General features: G+C 45.6%; 1 protein-coding gene and 1 long non-coding RNA gene across 3 annotated transcripts in view; one reads left to right on the top strand and one right to left on the bottom strand.

Moving 5' to 3' along the window:
• Positions 1-206: 206 nt before the first annotated feature.
• LOC309448653 lies at positions 207-3,089 on the bottom strand. The gene is made up of 3 exons (XR_014185839.1): positions 2,971-3,089; positions 1,897-2,168; positions 207-460 (listed from the first exon to the last, which is right to left on the bottom strand). It is a non-coding gene; the product is annotated as an uncharacterized lncRNA (long non-coding RNA).
• Positions 3,090-6,589: 3,500 nt separating this feature from the next.
• Positions 6,590-12,374, top strand: part of ETS1 (ETS proto-oncogene 1, transcription factor) — a gene marked incomplete at its 5' end in the record, with an annotated part of 63,034 nt that continues 57,249 nt past the window's right edge. The window contains one exon of one of the 2 annotated variants that reach the window (XM_082070573.1): positions 6,590-6,635. In XM_082070573.1, coding sequence (XP_081926699.1) covers positions 6,590-6,635 — 46 coding nt within the window. Of the gene's footprint in view, positions 6,715-12,374 lie in introns of both variants that reach the window. The other variant, XM_082070574.1, reaches the window with a different exon arrangement.

The raw sequence follows: 12,374 nt of genomic DNA, 5'->3' as shown, positions 1-12,374 counted from the left end.
AGAAGATGTTAGTGAAGATATAGCTGCTCCAGCAACAAGACCAGAAATCCTTTGCAAACCTCCTAATCCTAATGGAGAGCTGAATTTAGGACCCAAAATAAAGCCCATACTTGCTTACTATTGCAAGGTTTTATTGAAAGAAAAGCTGTGCTGTGGTTTTATTTCCAGGATTGCAAACCCAGAGGATCTCCACGGAGACAGGACTTGCATGTGGGCACCCAGGTATAAGGGTAGGGAGGAATTAATCAGTGCTGGGACATGGGCTGGCCTTAAATGTGGCACTGGACATCACTGGCAGTGAGCTGAGCAGTGGTTTCGAACTCAAAATCAAAGCTGTGTTTCGTTTCCAGACATTAATGGCTGTTTGTTGTCTAAGATGGTGGAAAACCAGATAAAAGCCATAGCCCAAGTGATCTGTTTGATTTCCAATAGGGCATTGTTCGCGCGGTTTCGAAATAGCCTGCATTAGAAAGACAGAGCAATTAAAAAGGCAAACTCACCCAAATTCATGGGCTGAGCTCTGGGATGCTGGAAGGATAAAGGTCTAATTCATAGAAGCATCTTTGGCTCCTTTATTTAGGATTTTTCTAGATTATATATGCAGACAAGCAGGAATGTCATTTTTTCCAGACTGCTTTTTTTGCATAAATTAGGATTGTTTGCCATTCATCAGCTAACCCCACCATGACCCCCTTCCCCTCCAGACCCTCTTTGCTCTGCTTAAAACCCATGCGGGCTCCTGCAGACTTTTGCGAGGGCTGGGAGGGGGAAAGGCAGGACGGGACATTGTTTTTGGGGAGCTGCGATAAGGACGGTCAGGTCCATGAAGGACCTCGAGAAGGTTGTAGGACATCAGTGAGGGTCTCTCCTCTCCTGGGTAGGTGTCAATGCCTCAGCCATGGGCGGAGGAGGTGGTGATGCCCTTGGGGACGTGTTTTGCTGCACGGGAGATGTGAAACGTTCCTTTAGCGCAGGCTGGGGCCGGGTGGAATCCTGATAAATGAGATGCTGCTGCTTCCCCTCCCACCCACACACTTCCACTTTCACTTCACATGTGGGACCCAGCGCTGTGAGCCCCAGCCTGGCCAGAAATAAATCTCCATCACTGGGCAGGCCTGATGACAGCCTGTGTTCAACCTGCCACTACAAACATTATTTTTCTCCTCTTTTTCCCCTCTTACACGGAGGGGAACCTCACACCTCTTGGGGGATGTCACCTGTGTGCTGTAATCCCGCCTGAGCTCCCCTGATAATTAATGGAGGGGACAAAAGAGAATCTGTCCAAATGTGCTCGGTGGAGCTCAGGAATTAAATACGAAAAGACACAGCTGTTCTGAAAGCCTAATCTTTGTCACAGACAAACTTCCCTTGACCTGGCACCATGTAGAAAATAAACAGAGAGGTAAAGGACATGTTCATAACTCATTTCCACAAAATCAAGCCTCACATTTCTGCTACTGTATTTTTTTTCCACCTCCTGTTTACTCCTACAACAAAAAGTATTTTGTAAGAGACACGTATTCTTGCATTGGTTTAGGTGAGCTTCATGCTGAAATATCTCCAGTCTACGTTCAGCCACCGGGCACGTTACACAATTTCCCTGCTCTATGGTTCCTCATACAGAAACACAGGAGAATAACAGTATTTTCTTTGCTGAGCACGTAACTCATGTATCTGGCTGGACAGTGGTACCCAGGAGGGCACAGATTTCACCTCAGACCTCCTGAGATTATTACAAAAACCACTGAACCCTTGTTGTCCTCTGCTGCGTCTGTCAGCTGATGGAGAGCAAAAAGGTCCATTTGATATTGGGAAAAGTCCTGAAGAAAAACCGACTTTCCCAGGTTTATCAGTTAGTCGTATAACTCAAACGCAATAAAATCTCTTCGTTCTTACGTCATCCGAGTTTTTTCTCCTCCTCCTCCCCCCCAGCGCAGTGGCATTTCTGTCACTGAAAAGCTGTGAGCCATGAAAGGAGAATCCCAGCGACTTCAAAGGACGTGTTGTGTTGGGTTGGAGTGATGATCCATGGAAAGCCAACTGCTCCTTTCTCCAGGCTGGGATCACAACCTGATGTATGGATGCAGCCGAGCTGCTCTACTGGGCAGTGCTGCCGAGGTGACCCTCTTTTTGGGGGAAAACAGCCCTCCGGAGCACTGCAGGACCACCTGGAGTGGAGATAACTGGAAAACGTGGGCTCTCCCTTTGCAGCACCTTCTCCAGATGAGGTTGGATGGTTGGATTTCACGATCTTGAGAGTCTGTTCCAACCAAAAGGATTCTATGATTCTCAGGTGCTTCAGCCCCGCTGACTATCCATAGGGACAGAGCTTATTATTTTGTGAATGGTTTTATATGACATTTTCCCCCCAGTGCTAATCCTTTTTTTTTTTAAAGATGCAAAAGGAAGCAGTTAAATGATCTCAATTCATTTTCTGTATTTTTATACTGGCTTGAGAAGCAGTTGACTCTTTAAGAATGTCAACATTTTTATCAGCGTTTTGAATTTCCCCACAGCAAGATGCGGAGAATATTTTAACAGATAAAAGGAAATAAAAATATCTCTCTTTTTTTACCCCCATGCTAATAGTAAGTTAAGTAATAAAGAGCAAGTGATTAACTGGCTGCTGAATTCATTTTGAAATCTGGCCAGATGTGTTCGAGCAGGAATTGTTAGTTGAGAGCATTTTTGTAAATCTGATCTTTATTTATACGCTTGCCTGGGAAAAAAGCACTTCTGAAATCTGCCTTTATGGTCCTAGATTAAATGACTTTGTGTAAGGATTTTAATTTACAGACTTGAAGAGGGTATGTGTGATGAAATCCTTTCTTTTGCTTTTTTGAGTGTATCGGATAGTCTAATGAAAGATCCCTCTCCCAGTCAACAGGCTTAATTCTTCTCGAAATGAGAGAACTGGTACATGATGGCTGATTTTCCAGTTAACATTTTCATAAATGATAATTAACTTACCTTTTTATTACAGGAGCTGCCACACATCTTTCCCCTGCGTTGTTAATGGTGTAAGCAGAGCAGGCACCTGCAGAAAGGAGATTATAATGATAATATGTACATTGACTTTTAGAAAAGTGATTATTCTTTGTGCTTACAAAGCAAAATTGACGAATTTGCATCTGAAGGGCTCAGATGGGCAATGTTATGGCTACAACTTCCCTAGAGATGTTGCTTAACACCAGAGTCAGAGCGGAGTGGAAATTTCTCGCTTCCTCTTCCAGCATGAAAATACGGATGGGTCTGGGTGTTATTTTGGGTTTTATCATATATATGCAGGTATGTGTATTTATAGGCACATTTATAGACTAAAAAGGAGAACTCAGTTGAAGGAAGGGATTTTTCTGCATGTTGTCTCACACCCAATCCACTCTAACATCTTCAGACGCCAACATTATTTAAAGCTCATTTCTGCGCAGTTCTCGTACCCCTATAGAACAGATAAACCACGTCTGAGCACGTTTATGGCAATTAACTCAACCCATATGAAGGAGATTTAGCTGCAGCAGCTTCTAACCTAATATAGCCAGGCAAAAGTCACGTCTGGACCTGTTTTAAGCATTCAGGATGCTGCCGTACACCCTGAACTGCTTCTCTTTTAGTGTATAAGCCGGATCCATCACATTGTATCCGAGGTGATGGATCTGAGCTTCTGCCCGACCCAAGAATGGGAAAACCCAATTCTTCTACTTTTGGGGACGGATATTTCCCCTTGATTTGGATTTGGAGCATTCTCGGGCTCTATACAAGAAGGCAATTCATGGGGTGTTTGTCCCCAGAAGGGCTGAGTGCTGCATCTAGGTTGCTTTTGAGGCCAGCAAACGATGGGAAGCTTCAACAGCTGGAAAGCAGATGTTGCACAGCTCTTGGTGGATCGCGGCTGCGGCATCTGGGGCACAGGCTGTGTGTTATGGCCTTGATTTCGAGGAGAGGCGGGAGGGAAGGCTGCTGCAGCCTGGGCAAACCTGCCACGGGCAGCTCCTTCATCTCCCGGATCACCTTCTCCCAGGGCAAACAGAAGGTAACCCTCCAAAATCCCCTTTTTCTGCTCCCTTGTATCAGGGTCACCACTGAACATCAACTGAAAAGAGCCAGACTCAGGTGCTCAGGGTCATTTTAGCAGTTTCTGCTCTGTTTTTCCAGTTTAATATGGAAATTATAATACTTAGAGATCCATAAAGGGATGTGGAAATTTATTACATGAAGCTTCTCACCCTTAGTGGCTTCTGATCCTCCAGCAGAACCAAGTCTGCACCTTCAGCATGATGCTGCTCTCATTTTCCATCCATATGTCTAACTGCAAAATGGTCAGAAGGATTTCTTAGGTTATTGGGAAAGGGGCTGTTTCTGCTGACACATCCAGAATGAGCCTGTGTGCCCATGTGTCCCTAAATTTAAGCAGCTTACCAGTGCACAACCCGTGAAATATCCACGAGATATCTCAGATTCCATAAAAAACATTAATAACTACTTCAGCTAAACATTAAGGAATCATTTTATTTTTTTTATGAGCACGAGGAAAATCCGAACCAGCTGGAATGGAAAGTACTTCTCTATGCACAATGGCTTCCATAAACCACCCCAAATTTAACCCAGAGCTGGAGCAACTGCCTTAAGTGACCGATGTGACAGCAGTGACCACGTGCAAGCTGAGCGAGGTGACCCGCAGGCAGCGGCCGTCGTGCTGCCTTGGGAGAAACAGCCGAAACCAGAAGCCTTTCCATTTTGCAGACACACAGCCGATTGGACAGCCATAATATATTAATATATAGATGACTGTATTGGAAGAACCGTCTGCTGCAGAGCAAAGCACCCAGCCTGAGGAAAGACATCTTGTTTGCAGCTGCCAGCGGGGTTATCCTGCAGCTTTGGGAAGAGTTGCCCGGATAAAAAAAATTGGTTGCTGGATGTTTTCCACTCCTTCGGCGTTCAGACGTGACCGAGCCTTTGTAGCAAAGCCCAGGAGGCTGGAAATTTTCCTGAGAAGATGGGAACCCTGTAAATAATTTCCTGCGTTCAAATAGCTACAAGAGGGATCTGTGCCTTACGGCTGCAAGTTCAACAGGTAACGTAGATTCGGGCCACCTGTAGCTGTGTGTTTCTAAGTTAAGGCAAAGGCTAAAGGAGAGATCAATTCCTCATTTAGGAGCTCAAGAAAATCTTCGAAGGACCTGTTCATAATTTAATGTGCATAAATATTGTGGGGTTTTTTTTTCTTATTTGTCTTTATGTGCATTTGAGCATCTCCTGGGCTGGGGGGTGAAGAACTTGGGAGTCCTTTATGGCTGTGAACACTGGAGCTTTGCACATTTGATGTCTCTGGAAAGCTTTTGGCAGCAGTAGATGCCACAGAAGCCCTGTAGAGGCAGAAATTACCCACCTGAGAGCAAATCCAATTTTGGTCTGCACTTTGTAAACGTCCACTTAGCTGGGAGTAGCCAAAATGCCCATTTTTGGACTGGGAAAGGGCATCCCCAGGAGTTATTTCTCTCCCCAGACTGACGAGTGCTTCAGCCTGGATTTCCAGCGATAATAATGAGATGTACACGGTGCATTTTGGTTTTTTCTTGCTGCAAACTTCCCTGAAAAACAGCCACTTTGTAAATATTCTGTCAAACAGAATATGACAGCATCAGCGCAATGAGGCAACGAGGGCTGTGTCCTCCTTTGTGCTGTTGGATCACAGTTGGCTGTTAGGATTTGTAGGGAAAAATCACAGCAGCTGTTTCCAGCCTCCTATTTTGCCCATAAACAAAATATCCCAGGACATCACACATGCAAACTTTGGTGTTTGGGCCTTTTCTCGCTCCTGGGGCTGCTGGCAGGGGCTCGGTTGCTCATGAAGGCGATGCGATGGGGATCTGTGCTGGAACTGGAGAGGATTTTCAGCCTGGAGCCCTCTCCTGGAGGAAAAGGCAGCTTTGCTGCCTGGAGAGAGCATCTCTGGTACGTAAGGGGAGATTGCTTCAGTGGCTTGCAGCTATCGTGGCTGTTTTTTTGGCACCAGAGGCACATGATAAGGGGTTTTAGGGTATGATACCAGGCTGGATCCTGCCCAGGCACCAGAAAGCCCAGCACACCCTGGGATATTCATGGGAGCAGGAAAGGCAGAGGTGCCCAGGGGACCTTTTAGGGACGAAACAGCAATTTCTGCCTCCAGGCACCTCCAGGCAGAGGCAGCGGCTGAGCTGATGTTGGGGGATCAGGGCTGGGAAAAAACCTCACCCTGGCTTTGCTCTGCCTGCCTGGTTTTCAGTCTCCGTGCAAGAATAAAGCTCCACTTCACAGGCAATTTTGGGGGCCCGAGTAACACTTAGAAAGCACATTGGAGCACTCAGATCGCTTTACAGGATGCTAAAGCAGCACCCAAAGGCACCGGCGGGGGGAAAGGCTGGCGGGAGGCTGCCCCCATGCCCACCTCCAGCCAATATTACGATTATTTTTGTTTCCCAACGGTGTGACAGCTGCCAGAGGTGTTTTTTTCCTGGCTGGCGAGTGTGGAACTGGCCTTTCCCACCGCCCTGGATGCGGGGCTGACCACTCCCCCTCCCTTTGAATAGGCAGCCCTGCAGCAAACACTATGGTATTTCCATCCTCTCTGACTCCGGCGCGGAGGATAACACCAGGTAGTTGGAAAAGAGATCGGAGACAAGTGTGGGAAGCCGTGGAGGACATAAGCTTTGCCCCTGGTCTTGCAGCTAAGTAGTAAGTGGTGGTGGGGAGAGAGTCGCTTTAAACTCTTCTTGGTGGGTTGTAGGTACCTGTGTTCATTTGCAGGACATCTACGATTTGTTTTGTTGGCGATTTACTTTTGCTCTCTCCATTTCCAGTTTCAGTCAGTAACTGATTGGTGTGTTTGCTAACAATACTGCAGGATCTTATAAATGTCTTAGCTGATGCTTCCCTTTAAAAGTCCTATTCTTTTTTTTAATATAGAGTATATAAAGTTTATATGTATGTTCAGGAAAATGTTATTGCTACCCTTATCTAGGTAGAAGGCTGCGCCTTGGCATTGTTACAGTGGATTAAATTCGCAGCTCCTTTTACGTTTTGAATTATATTTTTGTTTGAATGGGGGTTGGTTTGTTCGGGGAGAAGCTGACCAGAGCTGATTCCTGTCTTTTTTGGGGGTGCTTGTAAGGGGTTTGCTGCTGCACCTCCGCAGGTTTTTAAGAGCAATGCCATCCCGCAAAGGGCAGAAAGTGCCAGAGGTGCCAGCATTTGTTTTCAGGAGGAACTGGAACCTGAATGTGACAGCTGCAGGGATGTGCTGCCTTGGGAAGGGCACAATCCTGCACCCCTCAGCCAGCCCAAAAAGCACCAGTGGGGTTTACGAGCCCCCGAGGAGCAGAGCCAAGGCCTTTCCCCTTCCCATTAGTCTTGAAATCATCGCTTTGCATGTGGCCACTCATTTGGTATTACAGTTACCATCGACTTCCCATCCTGGGCTGTCAACTGACACCTTTGGGGGCTGTGGGCTGGATCCAGAGCTGTTTCCTGCTCACAGGCTGTTCCTGCTGCCTCTAGTTCAGCCGTTTTTTTAACCTCACCCCTGCCTGTCACATAAACAATTTTCTGGCAAGCCAGATTTTTTGGGTTGCCCAGATATTTTCACCCCAGGCAGCATGGAATGGTACCACACACCCAGTGGCTGGGATTTTTGGGGGTCATACAGGGAATCTGGAGCAAAACACAAATTTATAGCTGAGTTGTCAATCCCTGACCAAAATCCCTTTGCCATGTGGCAGATCAGGTTCTCTGAGACGGGGAACACATGCTCCTCGCAGGGCCAGATCCTTCCCTGGTGCACAGGACCCCTCGCTGAACTCAACAGGTTCTTTTCCCCTTTTGCTTTGCCGCAGCTGAGGATCTGGCCGATGACGTTGTGCTCTAAGTCTGTTCTTTCACGGAGGGAAATTTGTGAGTGAAATAACAGATTAACTAATTAAACCTCCATCCACACATTCACATCTTCCTGCAGTTGCAAGTAGGTGGCAGGATCCAAAAGAGATTTAATGGTAACATCCTACCTAAACCCTCTCCTTGTGCTGTCAGCTGGCTGTTGATTCGGTGCTGCTGTTGATGGTGACATTATTTTAGTTTAATTACTAAATAGCTGACTAAGAGAGGAATGAGCGAGGCAAAGGAGAAATCTAAAGCACAAAGCAGCTTACTGCCAAGCACAGAGAGCAAAGTGCGTGTGTATATGAGACTGGTCCAAACCTGAAGTGTCCCAGCGCTATCTGGTGACCACTGGTGACACTGTTGTCCGTCCCAGCTCGAGTCTGTCCAGCCAAATAGGATGGCTCTTGAGGTACCATCAGATCTCCTTCAGATCTGACACCCGCTGAGAAAAGAAAAAGCACAGCATTAAAGCAGAAAGTGATGTGCTGACAGGCATCTCCCCCCTCCATCCTGTTATCCTCATTGTTCCCAAAACCGGTGCGGACAGCCTCATTACAGCGTCACTAATCCGGCTGCAATCACCACCGGGGAGTTAAGATAGTGGCTCAGGGGCTCCCATCCTCGGCCTCTCACCCTCACTTTCTCCCTGTAACCTCAGCCAAACCATTTAATCTCTTGGAGTATTTATTAAAGGTGCAGAAAGGCGATTGTGCTATTGTTCTATTTACCGTAGCATCAGTATTTACTGCCTTGCCTGGCTTTCCTTTGGTAAATCAGGTATTATCTTCGAGAGCATTTTAAAATCATAACAAATGTTGGATTCTCTGATATGAAACAGACCAGGAGGTGGCCGATCTGTTAAAACCCAGGGCTTGCGAATAGGCAGCAAGGGAAACATGCCAATTTTTATTGCTTGCATCCCTACATTAGGATGCTCCTTTTATTTTAAGCTGGTGCCAGGGTTTGACAAATCGCATGAGGTTTTCAACATGCCAACAGATCAACAAACGCTCTTTCCCCTGAGAACGGAATTGGCAGGCGGCCTGGAAAGTGCCAGGATTTCGAGGGTTAAAGCCTTGCGGAAGAATGTCATTTCCATGAGCTATTTTCCCTGCCCCCTCAAAGATGATAAATTATTACTTGATGCAAAAATAAAATGGCCATCGCTGAGCAGCTTTGGGTCAGCGAGCTGCCAGTGCAGCAGCCCATGGAACATGGTCATGCGGAAGGTGCTGCTTCTCATCTTCAAAGTCTTCATTCACATTCTTTAAATCAGAAATATCTTGATATTTCCCCATCCTCTAAACAACATAATACTAAAACACTATATAAAAATATTGTCAAGGGTCCTCATATATCAATAGACAATTACTTCATTTTAATACACATTTTTAACTCTTTCCTAACTTCAGCACGGGTGTGTGTGTGTGTGTTAATGGTGAGGACAAATAGCTTTTCACTTTTTAAACTAAGCTTGGTAATTCATAAAAAAAAAAATCTCTCGTAAAAGAGGAGGGATGGATGTTGAAGTGAAATTAGAATTGTAATTTAGTTTAGCAATGGCCCAAGAGTCCAACAGCTTTGGCTGGTACTTGATCAAGTCCCAAAATAAATGCTGTTTCTCCCACACATGTTTTTGCAATAAGACAGAAATAATAAGAGCAAACAATAAGTCTGAAGTCAAGCTGTTAAGTCATTAAGGATTTTACCAAATGGCTCTGATTCCCCTCTATTTATTAACAGCTCTCAGCAAGCCATGGATCTTGATTATCTTGGGGTAAATCTACAGTGATTTCCTTAATATCAGCCAAGCTACCTGCCACGCAGAGTGCGATCATTGAATTTAGCTCCTGAGCGGTCATTAAAGCTGTCTACCGGCGTCCGAGGGGAGGAGAGGAACTCGTTAGGCTCTTATTAGAGGAAGCTAAAGAGAAGAAAAATATCGCTCAGACATCAGGGAAACTTGCTGACAGTGAGAGATGTTTTGGGCTGTGAAGTAGTTTCCTCTGGGAAGTGGTGGAAGTTCTGTTAAAATTAGCCTGGACGAAACACATCAGAGCTCCCTTTCTGCTGTCATCTTGCCTTTGCTTACTTTTAATTTTTATTATTTTTTTTTTTTCTAAAGCACAATAATTTTATGCACAGAAGCTGCACATCTGCCCTTTTCTAGCAAAGCTTGTCTCCCAGGTCCCTTTCGCAGCCTAAAACCTGCGTCTCTCTGTCGTTTAACCGTTGTCACCCACAAAATCTGCATCAGGCAGATTTAATTTGCATTGAATGTGGACTTGCCCTGAACCGACAGCGATGGGGGTGCAAACAGTTGCTGAGGTTGCACTGTATTTTTGACACCCACTTATGCTTTTTAATAGTACAGCTTGCAGGGGAAAAGCAACCAAAAAGCAAACTGTCCTTGCTATAAATCTTGCTGCCTAGAGATGATAATTCCTCGTTTCCAGTCTGGGGCTCAGGATGGGGTGGGGGTGGCGCTGCTTTCCAGCTCTGACAATCTTCTTAATATTCCTTTATTTGCATGAAGCCTTGTCCTGGGTGTCAGGATGGGTTTAGTCGTTCTCCTCTGACCGAAGCACATGCCGCTTTGAGCATCAATGGGTGGTACTTTGCTGGAAGGTTCAGTTGGCAGCAGCATCCTGAGAAAGATGCAAACGACATTGAGCGAGGCATGAAAGCTGCTCTCGAGAGCCGGTGTTGGCTTAGGTGTCTCGATCAAAGGGAAAAACCAAACCAAACAAAACCCAAACCCCAACTGCCTGTCACAAAAGCTGCAAAGCAGGAAAAAAAAGAGCTGCTGTTTCAACTGCTGTTTTAACGCTGTAACTCCTCACTCTCGGACACGTGTGTGTCATTGAAACAGGTGAATCAGCCTGGAGGTTTCTCTGTCTCTGTTTTGCAGCATCTGTCTTCCTTTGGTGCAGTTTGGCAGCTTTAGTCCTTACTCTAGAGCAAGGGGGAAGTCAGTTCATGTTTAGGAGAGACTTTTTAAGTCAGGATCAGGGAACTGGGACTGAACGCTTTGCCCTTCATTAGCTGAGTTGCAGAAACGGGCTCCATGCAGCTTCTTTGTCTGCAAAGAGATTTAAGCCAAAGTGGTTTTTAACGCTCAGTTAGAGCAGGCTGGGAGGGTATGCACAGATGCTGAGATTAGTTAAGGCTTCTCAGCTGCAGCTACTTGCAATATGTGTGTTTTTGGGTTGCTCTAAGCACAAAGAGAATCTGGCTCATTGTACTTCCACCACATAGGTCGTTTTCAGTTTTGTGAATTAAAAAGAGAAGTTTAAAAGAAAAAAAAATAGTACTGGTGTTAGAGCAAAAGTTAGTAATAACAAGCAGGAAATGATGATGATAATTTAATACATATACACATACACACGCAGGTGTTTCACGTTTGGCCATTAGTCACAGCGCTGGGAGATGGTATCTGGAGGCCTTTTTTTTGCTGAAGTGCTGAGTGAGGTGCAGCTGAAGCGGGATCTGCCCTTTGTTTGGATGGTTTGTGGCTGGACCTTGGCTCTGTGAGCAGGGAAGGAGCTGGGGGGAGGCTGGGACTAGGTCCTGGTTCCTCTGGCAGCTATTCTTGGGTGCAGAGCAGAAAGAGGAGGCTGAAGATAACGTGATGACTTGGACAAGTGTTTGCATCTGCAGCGGGTGGCACGGGAGCTCTGCAGAAATCAAAAGTGGGGGTTTGCAGAGGAACTGGAGCTGTTGTGTTCTCGGAGAGGTTAAAGCAGCGGCAGCGTGTGCACCTCTCAGGCTGTGCCATGGATCAGTGAGATGAAAATAGCCATTCCCCTTTGGCTCTGAGTTGTAACCAGCCCCATCCCAGGCTACTCCCTCTTTACTCTTTCCTCCCAGCACCTCGAAGTCACATTCCCCAAAACACAGAAAGCGTGTTGGCCCTGCATTTTTCCACTGGGCATTTAAGGAGAGAGGGAGAAACATCTCCAGATTTGAAAATGGATTGCAGCTCCTTCACCTCGGCTATGCAAATGGGCTAATCTGTGATTGAAAACCAAATAGTCAGAACTATAAGTCTCAGCAATGCAAGGGAGAGCTTTAGCAAAGGGGCATGAACACAGGAATACAGAAGATGTCTCTTGAAATGAACGAAGTTCTTTGTGAAACAGATTGTTTTTGATTAAGCTTTTACAGGAAAGGTGTTGATCTCAACAAACTGGCTTCCTTTATTTTCTTCTTTTTTTTTTTTTTTTTTTTTTTTTTTTTTTTTTCCAAAAGAAAAAAGTTGGCAACAATTTCCCACTGGTTCTACAGCAAAGGAAATATGATCTCATCTTCCCCCAGAGTAGCTCCATCAGCTTCCAGGTGATAATTCATTCACCATTGTCAGGCTCTCAGCAGTTTACACTAATGGCTCTGCATGTCCGCGTTGTTGATACAACACATCTAATCACAATATCTGCTATTAATACAGATATTTTTCCTCT

This window comes from Streptopelia decaocto (genome assembly GCF_964273445.1).
Source record: "Streptopelia decaocto genome assembly, chromosome: 21".
NCBI classification, from domain to species: domain Eukaryota; kingdom Metazoa; phylum Chordata; class Aves; order Columbiformes; family Columbidae; genus Streptopelia; species Streptopelia decaocto.
The sequence above is the reverse complement of the archived record's forward strand: the minus strand, read 5'-3'. Positions and strand labels throughout refer to the sequence as shown.